This window comes from Cantharellus anzutake (assembly GCF_015039405.1).
Source record: "Cantharellus anzutake strain C23 chromosome Unknown EI90scaffold_38, whole genome shotgun sequence".
Classification (NCBI taxonomy): Eukaryota; Fungi; Basidiomycota; class Agaricomycetes; order Cantharellales; family Hydnaceae; genus Cantharellus; species Cantharellus anzutake.
This window is the reverse complement of record NW_024066988.1, coordinates 399586-413122: the sequence shown is the minus strand read 5'-3', so window position 1 is coordinate 413122 and position 13537 is coordinate 399586. Positions and strand designations below refer to the sequence as shown.

The 13537-nt window shown below is 49.4% G+C and overlaps 3 protein-coding genes across 3 annotated transcripts; 2 read left to right on the top strand and 1 right to left on the bottom strand.

Annotated features, from left to right (window-relative positions):
- Window positions 1-898: 898 nt before the first annotated feature.
- EI90DRAFT_2998303 (P-loop containing nucleoside triphosphate hydrolase protein) lies at window positions 899-3728 on the bottom strand. Its single transcript, XM_039056258.1, has 9 exons — window positions 3263-3728; window positions 3011-3211; window positions 2796-2956; window positions 2561-2740; window positions 2416-2504; window positions 2228-2369; window positions 1730-2177; window positions 1232-1681; window positions 899-1165 (listed from the first exon to the last, which is right to left on the bottom strand). The coding sequence occupies exons 1-8, from the start codon at window positions 3718-3720 to the stop codon at window positions 1366-1368; spliced, it is 1995 nt and encodes a 664-aa protein (XP_038913858.1). The 5' UTR covers window positions 3721-3728; the 3' UTR covers window positions 899-1165; window positions 1232-1365.
- Window positions 3729-3768: 40 nt separating this feature from the next.
- On the top strand, window positions 3769-8166 carry EI90DRAFT_2974806 (uncharacterized protein). Its single transcript, XM_039055820.1, has 19 exons — window positions 3769-3885; window positions 3956-4190; window positions 4248-4434; window positions 4490-4612; window positions 4674-4795; window positions 4851-4905; window positions 4967-5282; window positions 5340-5445; window positions 5497-5607; window positions 5663-5678; window positions 5732-5885; window positions 5939-6919; window positions 6978-7088; window positions 7141-7223; window positions 7272-7351; window positions 7402-7432; window positions 7492-7573; window positions 7624-7794; window positions 7845-8166. The coding sequence occupies exons 2-19, from the start codon at window positions 4178-4180 to the stop codon at window positions 8046-8048; spliced, it is 2946 nt and encodes a 981-aa protein (XP_038913857.1). The 5' UTR covers window positions 3769-3885; window positions 3956-4177; the 3' UTR covers window positions 8049-8166.
- Window positions 8167-9598: 1432 nt separating this feature from the next.
- Window positions 9599-13447, top strand: EI90DRAFT_3017914 (NRDE-2, necessary for RNA interference-domain-containing protein; the record flags this gene model as incomplete). The annotated part of the gene is made up of 8 exons (XM_039057161.1): window positions 9599-10004; window positions 10059-10150; window positions 10205-10361; window positions 10397-11027; window positions 11078-11822; window positions 11919-12019; window positions 12075-12943; window positions 13197-13447. The coding sequence occupies 8 exons, from the start codon at window positions 9599-9601 to the stop codon at window positions 13445-13447; spliced, it is 3252 nt and encodes a 1083-aa protein (XP_038913856.1).
- Between the last annotated feature and the right edge of the window lie 90 nt (window positions 13448-13537).

Genomic DNA, 13537 nt, shown 5'->3' with positions numbered 1-13537 from the left:
TGTTCGGTAGATCTGGATGTACCCAGAGCTCGTAGCTATCCCCATTCTCATGGACAAAGAGAGATCTGGAAGGCACCGTAGCCTCGAGTGATGGAAGGGATGGTTGAGCGCTGAGAGCTGCAGGAGTTCAGAGCTGGTAAATTGAGGAAACGGTTGACTAACGTTGATTTATTGGCACTGAGTTGTGACGAATTGCCTCATCTTCGGCCATGTTTCGCGCACTCTGGGGCCCAACAGCGATAGAGGCTGACACCTAGAGCGGCAGTCTCCGACCCGAATTAGCTCCACCTGGAATTTACGAACTGACATGACAGCAATGTTGACGTGGCAACCCGACGTGGCGACCCGACGTGGCGCAGTGACGAGGTTGGGCCATCAAGCACCTATTACCGATGTGGCGCATCAAAGCATACAAACTGTAACCGCCTGCACTGGCAGCGGGATGTCCACCCTCATTACTTTACTCTAACTCCATGTTGTTTGCTATCTTGTACCCTTTGTTCTGGCTGCCCACTCAAATAGATATATAAGCACCAGCGACTTGACCAGAGTACGATATCTACCTATCAACTTGATATCGCACTCAGGCCTGCTTGGTCATGTACTTACAAATATCTAACTATTGATATCGCACTCAGGTATCCGCTGCTGGCTGATATATAGCAAGTAAACGCACTGACGATATTCTTGCAGCGAGTGCCCAGCAGAGGTGTGAGTAATTAGCCTCCATCACGGGTGGACGTCATATCTCTTGTGGCTTGTGATTGTGCATTTACATGATGTGGAACTGTACAGTCCTGGCTTACTTATATCATATAGTGAAACGACTTAGTTCTCGAGTACGAGACACCTTTTCTGACTGTTGTTTAAAACAGTGAAGCGCTAGGAGGCATGAGTCATTTGATAGTAGCTAATTCTATAAGCTGTAAGCCACCCAGTATGTTTACCGGGCCTTTTATATTCCGATCATGAATTGTTGGGAAATATCTGGGGGTTTCCACGCAGCCCAAGAAGCTCGTGCAGAAGTTCAATCATTTGTTGAATTTTGCAACTTTCATCGTCGATCGCGCTATTTTTGGATCGCTGCTGTTGACATTCCTAAACGACTTCTCAGGATGGTGATGCCTTGGAGGCATTCAACAAGCTTAATTAACGAACTACACCCCTTATACCGATCAATAATGCTAGAGGAGTGGAGAAACTGTGATAGCTTGATGGATAAATTACTCACTATATATGCGAGGAAATGATGTCAAGACAAAAGCCTCGGGACCGTTCGCGTTTGCACCAGCGATGCCTGGGCACCAACTAGGCGATGCATAAAAGGACCCCAACGGACACAGTTGGATATGCACATTGCACATCCTACCGCCTCAGCGGCCCTACCCTAACAGTTTCACGCTCTACACGTTCTGCCATTCTGGCGGCTGCTTCGTGGGCCTTTTTCACCATTTTCTGCTTACGATCGTAATGAGCCTTGGCCCCGTGCTGCAAACGGGTTATAATGTTTGCAGCCTGCCCTTTGGTCAGGTTCCTCAAGCCGCCTGTCCAAGCACCAGGATGAGTTGGGAGTTCGATGGACTGGGAGGCAGCTGCATTGTCCATTTTGAACCTTTTTTTGAGATATGCAAGCTGGCCTTCCGTGGCAGGGTCCCTTCTCCACTTAGCAGAATGTAACAGACTGAAAGGAATGTGAGTCGACGATTAAAGTTGCACGCGTTCAACCTACCCAAGCTGCATTGGTCCATATACAACCCTGGTTCTAGCATAAGTGTCACAGCCCTGGATGGCTCGTTCCAAAGTATCCGCGGTGAGAACATTCCGTCTGCTGCGAAAGCGTGTCGCCAGCCCGATGGCTTTGGCTTCCGACCACTTCATCGATGCAGCAGTGTAGTGCGCAACATAATGGGAATCTCCGTTGGTTCGCGCAGAAGGAGATATCTTAATGTAACCCCGACCCATACACTCAAGGACGTAGTGGCCCCCTCCGCAGGCTACCCAAACATTCTTACTCATTTTCGAAATGTGTGGGTCTCCTGAGGCATCGTCAACGAGTGACCAAGGGTTATCGTAGTCAATGTATGTGACGGATTTGGGTTCAGGGACGTCGTTCGGGGGAGATAGTTGGACCTCCTTTGTCTGCTGTGCCAGGCTCTCCAGATCTTCGGTGGAGTTGTCTTGTATGACGGCTTGAGCGTGTTTCTTATATGAAGACCAAGATGCGCACCTGTCACCTCAGTATCGGGGCTGAGCCCGAACAGTGTAGGAGCAGAGACTACGCCACTGACGTGACACATGGTGTCGACGAAATCGATAATGTGACAGTCTTTTTTGAGCGTTTCCGGAGATAATCTCATTCCTCTTCCAATCTAAGGGCCAATCAGGGTCGGTATTGGAGTAGAATGAAACGCATACCATCTGGGCAAAAACATTTTTGGATCGTGTGGGACGAGCGACAACAACACAATCAATATTGGGAATATCGGCTCCTTCCGTCAAAATCGCTGTTGATGGGTGCGTCATCGAGCCCTGCGATTGGCATCACTGGACATACACTAACCGCAATTCACAAGAACTGGGAATTCACCCCTCCTAAAGCTGTCTAAAAGCGCTTTGCGCTCGAACTGAGGTGTCTTCGAGTACAGATATCGTGCGTCTACTCCGGCTTGGCGAAAGGCATTTGTCAGGCCGTGAACATGTGCAATATTGACACAGAAAACAAGCGATGAACGACGGTTTGCTGTGCCGCCCTATCAGCCAGTGTCAGGAAATTACTCAAATGAGAATGCTCTCGCCTGCTCTATCAAGCCAACTTTGAACCACGAGTTTATTAATTGATGAGGTATTAATGACATGAGCTAGTGACCGAGCGTTGAAGTCTCCCGTTCCCGAATTTATGCTGACCCTAGACAAATCAACCTGCGCTTTGACAGATGTGAATCGTACCGGGCATAACCTATATCCAGTGAGTGGGGTACTTAAAGAATCTCATTAGGAGATGTACACGAACCAGTTGTCCCGGATCATCTCAAGGAAGTCCCTATGATATACGATACGCTCAAAGATAGAGCCAAGTGCTACACCGTCATGGCGACTGAACGTAGCAGAGAAGCCTACTATGGGAACCTTCAAGCCTGATGAGGCCTTCGACTCCGTTTCCGAACCATCTTCTACGATTCCGTGGTGGAAATGTGACAGAAGCCTTCGGTAACTACAAGGCAAACGGGAAATGGAGGATAAGAATCGTTAGATGGCAACTTACGATGGTGCCGCGGCATGATGAGCCTCGTCAATGATCACGGCCTTCAGTCTCACGGGATCAAATTTACGTATTCTTTCGTCTCTCAGAAGGCTCTGGTAAGTAGCAACGGTGACGTCTGCGGACCCCGATGCTCGATGGTGCTGGCCTTGCTCTATATCTACAGACACGTCTGGAAGTATCCTGTGGACAGTGTCTGCAGCCTGTCGCGCAAGCTCAATTGAATTGACAATAATCAGGGAGCGACTTGCGTTCGGACGCTCAGGAGAAGGCGTGAGGCGAGATATCAAAGAGACAAACATGGTCGTCTTCCCGGAACCTGTCGGTGAAGACACACCAATCCGTGAGTATCCAGCTCTCAGAGCATCTAGACATGATTCGATGCACTCCTCCTGGTAAGGTCGGAGTGTTAAGTGCGCTTTGGCTGAGAACCAACGTCGGAGAAGCGGGAGGCAATTCATGAATCAGGATGCCAGCTTCTGACTCAGATTTCTGGAATTGTCCGAATGCTCTCGGAGATTTGATAACAATAATTCGAAGCACCTTTGTTTTGACCTTTTCTTACTTCACGAAAGGATTGGGGCCAGAGGATCTACTAATCCTGTGGCTCAGACGTCACCTCCTGGGTATGTTGGAGCGCTGTGTTACTGACACAGTCAACTTTGGACTGCTCCGCTAACATACCTTAACCTCAAGGCATTTGAATGGTCTCATTAATGGCATACGGTTCCCTCATCGGGTATCTTCCACACTGCAAATTCCTCATTGTTAGCTCGTGTCATGGCGGCCTTGCGGCAAAGTCCACAACGGACCAATTCAACCCGCCTGAATTGGCCACGACACTACGGCCTTTGAACAAGCACTTTTAAGACCATCACATAGGTTGCTATCTTGAACATTGGTCCTTTGCTGCTTGCTATGGAGCACCATCGTGCGTAGTTACGTATCCTATGTGAACGTCGTCCTGATACTTGGCTCGTCATCGCAGCCCCCCTTCCTACACCTCTTAGGCGTCAGCCCGCCCCTGATGGGGGTTCCCCATTGCCCAGAGATGTGGGAGTCTCCGATTCCCCAAGTCACCTCCGACCAGCCACGCTAAGACTCCTCATCAATGATGTTGCGCAATCTCGGCAAGAAGCTTTGAGGACCCCTCGATCCGCGATTATCGAGGATCGGTGAGAGACTTTCTCTGTCTTCCTGCACTGTTCACTAAAGTGACGGGCTGAACAGTGGATGGCCGGGGTTTCCATTTCCTCAGCAGCAACAACATGGTGCTAATATTGCTTCACTCCTTGGCGACATTGCGCAACGAGATGAGGATTATTTTCATTCCAGCACTCCCGTGCATCCACCGTATGTCAGAGTGAATGGTGACTAGAAGTGCTGCGGTTGCTAATCATCATTCTCGTGCTAGTCTGACCAGCCGCCCGGATTTTCGAAAGCCGTCGACAATCCATGAGCTCAGACACTTGCAGAAAAACAGCCCGTTGAACTCTCCAGTTGAAGCAAATTCGGAGTTAGACAATCGCTACAAGCGTATGTGTGGTGATGCTGTTGTGAGGTAAGCTAGCTGATTTGTTTCTGGTTCCAGCCCACACGGATGCTCTCCAGGAGACTGGGATGGACGCTTTCGTTGGATTTGAAAGGTATAGGCGACGGAGCTCCCGTTCTTTCGTGAATTGACCAGGGTCAATTTCTGGTTCACAGGCGTGCAATCGCTCTTGATCGGAGGCTTCTGAGCTTTCACAACTCGGTCCAGCACTTGGGATCTGGGGCTGGCTTGGTGGCTTCAGCAGTCCAATTGCGCATTCGACTTGTTGGTGTTCTACTGCTCCTTCGAGAGCAAGTGTCTGTTGTCTACCCGGGTATAAAAAAGGAAGTGATTGGGCCCACTGTCAGGGCCGTACCTGAGGCTTGGCTATCGACATCCAGTCTCCCAATGGGACTTGAGGAGGACTCCAGCCCCGAGCGAATTCCTCTTGAATTTGAGCGTCTCGCCATCGAACTATATGAATTTCTTGAGGTAAGTTCTGACCCACCAGATTCTGTTCCGCAGTTTAGATTCATGCACGGCATCCAGTGCATAAATCATATATCTGAATTTGCTGAAGAAGCTATTAATACGTCTGTCACGAGCTTTGCGTGTGATATTCGGTACTGGGCCTCATGCTTGCGTGAATTTAAAGGTACGCTGCACCGTAGTCCGCATTGTCTCTGTATTAACCGACAGATTTCAGGGCGTATGACTTCGCCTTCTGTTGCATTATACGCTCACGAGTTAGCAACAGGACCCTTTTCCGAGCACATGAGTGCCGTAACGGACGCTCTGGCTAACTTCGTTGATTTCGGCAAGTCTAATTACTCCCCTCGCGATGCCCTTAACACCCTTTTACGCATCATCAGGAGTACCCACAATAAGGTTGGAGTCGTCATATTGAAATGTGTCATCACGAACTTACTCGTGTCGCTCAGATTGGCCCAGCAGCAGACTGGCAGCGCCTTCCTTAATCTTTCAACAGTTTCGACGCTCTTCAGCGCAGTCACGGCCACCGTGGTTCAGTATAGCTATCAAAGCCAATCCAGCGGTCTCGAGCAAGCTGTGAATTTACTGTGGATAACTTCTCTAGTCAGTTTACCACACCCATCAGCCCTTCTCACGATATTTAGTCGAACCATCAGGTGTTCTCACTTGCGAGCGCAATTAACAGCCAACTTGCATACGCCTGGCATACATACGTATATCGGAGCCCAAGATCACTTGTGCCATGGTGGGGACTATTTGTCATCAAGCAGGCGCCATTGTTTTTCCTTGTCATTTCGGTGCTGGCTTTTTCGGCTGGACTTGTTTGTTTCTGTTTTTCAGTGTTTCCTAGAACGGTGATACCCCTAATCATCACCGTCTGCACGTCATTCTCGTCAACGACTCTTTTCCTTGTCATTTTCTGGTTCGCTGGCGAACGATGGGTGTTCACACAAACGTGTGGCAAGTTGTGGCTTGCTGACCTGGTTAATGACTGTCTCTCGAAGGAGAGGTATGTCGTGGCTTCCCGACATTTGTGTACTTCAATATTGCAACGTTGGCGTAAGCTCCGGCAATGGTTGAGTGTGGTTCTCGAAAACTCAAGGGGGCGTATCCAACCTATCCACCGTGCTCCACCTAACCTTGATGTTGAGAGGCCAGAAGATCCCCACCCGACGACCGTGATCCCCCCTGGGTCCCCGGCTCTAGCAGCCCTGGGACGTTCCCGCAGCAGGAGACAGTCAATTCCGCTTAGCGTTCGGGTTTCTCATTTGAAACCTCCAAAAATCACTCTGACATCCTCCCCAAGCGAACCATCCTCCGTTAGCCGTGTCTACCCGGCTACCTATCGTCCAATTCCACTCCCTGTAATCATTCCGGCCTTACGACGACTGAACGCTTCTCCAGCTTTAAGCGAACATGCATTTGCCATAAGACATCTGGCATTCAGTCCTAATGGGGGATATCTTGCTTCATGCAGCTGGGATAGTACCGTCATAATCTGGAGAGTTGGAGATCCATTCCAGGTCTATCGTCGACTTGACCATATTACTGCAACTGTAGCGCAGATTGCATGGTCGCCAAGCGGCCGTTTGCTACTCACAAGATCAAGCGGGGGACTAAGGATCTGGGACCACATGGTACGCCAAAAAAGCACACCTTTATCGGGTCACATGAGCCATGGATTTGCACCTACAGGTGAATGCACGAGATGTAGCGATCGACAGGAGCGAAGGCATCCAGTCAGCGTCTTGGCTGCCAAGAGGGAATACGGTCATGTCAGTGGAAGGGAGCAGTTTGCATATCTTTGTGGGTATTCCATTATTTAATTTCTGTCTGATTTTAATGACAATTGGAGCAGAACGTTCAAGGATCCGCCGTTGCAACACATACAATCGACCGGTTCCTGCTTCACGATGCTGCTGTTGTGAGGGATGAAAATCGGTGAGACTAACTAATATGGATGCTGACCGATTTTGACCAATGTCATAGCGTCGTGGCTGTTGCCACTCTAGAGAAATCTATAGAAGGCATTTATCCTTCGAAGTCCGAACCAGAGAGGCGCGTCATCGGTTCGCGGCTATCTCTCCTTTGTTTCGTCGCACTCATATACTCGCATTAGTTTACAATCTTCTTTCCGGGGTTATTGAAGAGTGAAGTGTTTCTACATATTCCCCCTGCCGCCACAGAGCTGAATGGGCATTTTAAATAGTCAGATTCCTATACGCCGTCCAGCTCGTTGGATCTCGTTATCAGAGAAGAACGATTGTGCAATGATAACGTTTTCTGACAGGGCAAGCCACGCACTCATTCAATCTCACATCTTACGCTAATTGGATTCTAGGGCCCTCCACAATTGATCAAGCTCAATACCGATGATGACGGCTGGCGTGTCCATCTCTCTCCGATGCATATATATCTGCCCGCTGGCCCTACAACATTCACAGGGCCTTCCACCTTGGGGAGCTTCATAGGTACTTCGGCCGAGGATCAAATGGTTGTCGCCGTTGGCAGAAGTAGGAGAATTCAGTAATTTTCCACGCTCATGAAGCTCATCGTGCTTCAGCGGGTGAAACTTTGATATGGGATCGAGAATCTGCACGTTTACTCCATACGGCACATTCAAAGGAACTTGGGATTGAGCACACTGTTGTATCGTGGAATCATGGGAGCAATGGGGACTTGATGTTCGCCACTGGAGCTACGGATGGTTCAATTCGGATCTGGACAGCCCCTTGTCCGACTTCGGACGATTATGGAGGGACATGACCTTGATGCACGACATAGTTGAGGTGTTTCGCAATCGTCCTCGCTGATCCACACGCATACCTATATACCTAGTAATATTCCTGATGTTGAGAACAGGCGGCAAAAATGTTCTCCTTTCAACAGTACATATCGGGATGCCACAAGGTGGCTTTGAATTCATTGGCAAATCAACACGTCATCTGCACAACAATGAACAATTCAGCGATTGTGTTCAGCGATTCCAGTGCGTCAGTGGGACGTACTGGACGTGCTTGAGAGGGGTGATAGGAGCGGTCGCATGAGAAAAGATGAATACCATTACACGAGCAGTTCAAACTCCTAAGTAGCATCACTCACTCTGACAGGATCAAGTTTTGTTTTGTGGACGGCTGCCATGCTCATCTTTTGTCAACAGACTGCATCACAGTACTTATTAGTATGAACATTCGTCGGTGGCAAGTTGATCCACGAGAGCCTGAGGAAGCGTTGGAGCTGGAGTACCAACGTGGATGGCATCATAGGATGTTGTAAAATGGAAATGTAAAATCTCTTGATCGACTGATCTGGCTTACCTTCCTGGGATAGCCTGAGAGTGTATGTTACATATTGTGGAAGGAGACCGTGTTCGAAACCGGCCTATGATGGTTTACCCTTCCATCCATCCAAGTCCATCGGCCTTTAAACTTTAGAGCGTTCGACGAGCTCTGGTACGTGCTCAATACCAGAAACAGTTGCATCCCGAGCGATGTGGAGGTAGCCTGAGCCCTATCGCTAAAGTTGCGAGGTCGAAGGCCGGAACTTCGATCAACACCCGTCTAAACACGATGTGTTTTGCATGTTGGGTGCGCTGATTGTAGCTGAAAATTCATCGTGTGCATTTCCGTCAGGCAAAACCTAGGTTTCGGATCCAGAGTGGGAGCTCACCATCAAAACCGATTGGTTGGTGAAGGTGCATCGAAATACGCCCCGTCCTTGAAATTGATACGATAAACCTTTCGCATGGCCTGCATCCGAAAACACCAGCAGGGGACCCTTAGAATGGGTTGCAACACGCGCCAGTGCTATCCCGTCAGCGTCAGTGACGTCTTACGTCGCGAGTTCACCCATACATTTGGAACACGTTGAGAACTGATGAACTACGCGTCCGTTCCCCCCCCCCCCCGGCCTAGCTAGGCCATTGTGGAAGTGGGTGTCGAGCTTTGGTACGTGATGGAGAAAAACAAAGATTGAACTATTGGAGTTTTACAACGGTTCTTTACGTTGACGCAAATGAATGTTCACATCTAACGCGATGATAATGTGAGAACTTCAAGAAGTCTGGTAGTGTGTAAAAGTGAGCTGTAGCCTGTATCGGAGAGAATTTGGACTCGCACAACTCAGCAAACACTGTTTGACCAAGAGATTTCGATACGAGGAGGGCGTCTATACTAGTGCATGGAAAGTGGACCCGTGGCCGGTTTGTGTACGGCTATTTGCGTCGAGACCCAGCATGTGCATTCATGGTTCAATTTCTATAACCTAAAGGGCGCTTTTCTTCTGACTTATTGAATCTTAGTACCATACGTGTAGTAATGCAGGCTGGGAAGGCCGCACCTTCGTTCTCTTCCTTCGTTGCTCAGTCTTCTGACACGCCTAATGAAAGCCGATCCTCGACCTCTCGAGATCACAATGATGATCATGGCAAGCGCCATCATTCCAGAAGGGAATCTAAACCATATTCCTCACCTTCGCGGGGTAAGGAGCACAGCACCAAGCGGAGGGAAAGAAAGTCACTATCCGGGCTCCACTATGAACGCTACAGCTCAAGTCACCGATCCTCGCCTTCCAGACATGCCCTAGATTCTCCGCGCATACTCGAGGAGCCAAGAACTCCAAAGAGCCATATCCTGTCAGCTACAGGCACGAATTTCTACGATGATCGATATGGCAGCACTAGCACGCTGTTTCTCGAGGCACAGCAGTACTACTTGGATGGTCGTAAGTTGTGATAATGCTCTCGTCATTTGCCTAGGGCTAATCGACATTTGAGAGACCGGCACGTTCTTGGTGCCCCAAGAAATGCCAGGCTGTTTCGTGACTCGAGATCTCAGAAATATGAGCTGTATATTCCCCACGGAGTTAGCGTAAGGGTTTCATCCGCCTTGCTGCAGGAAACGTGATATTTTATTTGTGTGCAGGCTAGCCGCGCCCATACCCTGCGCGCTTTCAGACTTATTGCTAAGACTAAGGCTCGGAGGTTGATACCGTCATCTGAGAGCCTTCTTCCAGGAGAAGAGGATGACTTTATCCCCGTCCAGGGAAAATCTCTTGCCGGCCCCGATCAGGTAGCCCCAAGTCGCTTAATAGAAACCATCCATGATGGAGGCCAGGTGGAGCTTCAGATGACAGTAGTGACGGCGAAAGCCTCAACCTACCCGAATCTGATGAGGATGCACCAGATGCCCGTATGACGGAGACAGCTCGGCTGGAACGGATACTAGCGGCAGACAAGACAAATGTCAATGCATGGTTTAATGTTATTGCGCACACCGCATCTGCGAATCCAACTCCCGCTGGTCGCGCAGATATCTGGGTCACCATGTTGGAGAAGGCCATCGATAGTCACCCTAGGAACAAACATTCCACCGCCCTTCGACTTCGTTATCTGAGCATCATCCGGGCGGCTAAAGGAAGTGAAGCAGAGGATGTAGCTTGGAAGGAAGCCCTCGATGATATTCAGGATGAGAACCTCTGGTTAGAATATATGAATTACAGGCTGCAGAAGTCTGGGATCGACTCGTTGGCTGAAACGCTTCATATGATTCGTCATCGTATCAGAGATACGCTCACTGATGAAAGGCGGAAATACTATATTCAGTTGCGTTTGTTCTGGCGAAGTGTCGTAGCTCTCAAAGAAGCTGGTATATCACCTTCATCTTCAGACGTCATTGTTTTTAATCCGTACCCAAATCCAGGCTATCTAGAGAGGGCATGTGCCGCACTTCAAGCGCAGATGGAGCTGTGAGAGTCAACTGTTCGTTCACAATTTTGTTCTAATGTGGATATTGTAGGTTATATCTTCGGCCAGCCGTCCTGGATTCCGCAGACTTCCAAATTATGCTGGATGGCTTGGAAGAATTTTGGGATTCAGAAGCTCCCCGAATTGGCGAACCCCATGCTGGAGGTTGGATTTCATGGATGAAAGAAGAGGGATTAGATGCGCAGCATCCTCCACCAAAACCGGGTCTCGAGGCAGTGTCCAATGTAACGCAACATAGCCTGGATGGATACCAGCGCTGGCATGATGCCGAAACTTTTCTTGATGAAAAAAGATTGCTTTCTGCTCGCGACGGTGATGGCGATGATGACCCATACTCTACCGTCCTATTCTCCGACATCCGAACCCTCTTGTTCCCTCCTATGTCTGTCTCGTCCTTTCCCAAATCATCTGTTAGCCAGCTGGAAGAGATATTCCCACTTTTCCTTTTTCTTAATTTTCTGGGTCTTCATATCCCCGGGTTGTCGGACGCCCTCTTGCCTCTAGAGTCTGAGACCGACATTCAGGGCTCGGATACTCCATGGTCGTACCATGGTCCAGCGCTCAATTCCTCACGTATTGCGTCTCTGTTCTCTCTCCCTGACCAAATTGGGGACACCTGGTCAAGCCAGCCATCACACTCTGCTCGACAACGGTGGACGTCTACTGATGAATTGGTAATGGGTAGAGAGAGAAAGATGGGTTCTGGATGGGGACCTGTGAAGGAATGGACACTCGGCCTTGTGGGTTGGCTTGAAGGCTATGGGCCACAAGGGAAGGTAGAATGTGGGAGGCAAGTGAATTGAATGGCGTGGACGTCGAGTTTGTCAGGTATGATTACCCGATTGTGAGACCTCTCCCAAACAAGATTGAAGGGTAACTTTAGACGGATATTTCAGCAAGTTGATTCCCGTTTGAGGTCGCAAGCTTGGGCTAATTTGTGGATCGCCTTCGAAGCCGCCATTAATGTCAAAGAGTAAGCTATAACCAATCAGGTCGGTATTTGAACTCAATTGGCCTGTTTGTACCAGATCCCTCAAAGTGTCAAAGTCCATTCTGTCCGCATTTCCTACTTCCCTGGAGCTGTGGACCACTTGTGCTCAATTGCAATGTATACGAGGGAAATTTGATCTCGCCCGGAAGGTGTACCAAACGCACCTTGAAACAAACGAGACTCCACAGCCTATCGCAAATTGGATCAATACTTCTGACAGCCGTGCCAAAATAGGAATGTGGTACGCATGGGCGGAAATGGAATGGTTAGACGGTCAGGACTCCGCAGTAACTCGCCTCCTTTGTCGCGCCTGTGGTGTTTCCGTGCCTGAGACGGACCCGGATATGCGGATTCCTATTCTTCGGGCTAGGCAGGCGTACGCTCATGTGCTTTCGTCATCTTCCGTTTTGGGTGAAACGCTTGTGCCGCTTCTCAACTCCTATGCACTCTTCGAACTACTCCAAAAACGCGACGTACCACATGTGATCCAGGTTTATACTCCATATCTTTCAGACTCCCCTAATGATGGGGGCTTATCCAAACGCATACGCGAAGCGCTCGTATATGGGAGCGCTCGCATCATTCACCACTACACCATAACACTCCGGAACATATGTCCTCCTATCCATCTCCGCAAGTACATCGCACAATCAGTCCGGCAATACCCCTCAAATACTCTGCTCCTTGGTGTGTGGTTGGAAAGTGAACGGGGAGAAGCCGTGTGGGGAAGGGTGAGAGGTGGAATTAGCGAGGCAATTCTGGATGGCGCAGGTGACACAAAGGGCGGTCTAAAAATCGTGGGCGTACCGAGGTGGCTATGGAGTATATGGGTGGAAAAATGGGAGAGAGGGGCTTGGGATGTGCATCGCGTTCGGTCTATGCTCCATAAGCGGTGGAGATCCCAAGGTACGTTTCGTTCAGTTTTAGGCATTTGTCATGTTGGAGCTTGCGGACGGAATTCTCCTAATATTGTATTTAGTCTCGGGCATTGTCCTGCATTGTGGAGAGTACTTCTTCAGCTAGAAATTCGCACAGGACGCCTTAGGGAAGCTCAAAGCGTGTTTTATCGAGCCGTAGAAGCATGTCCGTGGTGCAAAGGTCAGAGAGCGATACAGTTTCATGTCAGTCATGTCACTGACTAAGTCTTCCGTCGGTTCAGAGTTCTACCTCCTTGCATTCGGGCCGTTACGACCAGAGTTCAATCCGGCAGGGCTCGAGCAGGTATTGAATGGCATGGCCGAACGCAAAGTAAGGCTGCGCGAAGGAATTCCCTTGAAGAGTTCCTCCGTCGAGATCGGATCAAGAACCCGGAAGCTGAGCCTGGCCTCGACGACTCTGATGAAAGGATGCTTGTGCAAGATTGGGCAGATGAGGATGTCGAAGGAACTGAAACGTCTCAAACCTTACTGATTGGGGGATTGCGATTGCTTATGGATAAGGCACCACCAAGACAAATCAATTAATGCGCACTGCCCAATTTATAACGGAATGCTGGCTGTG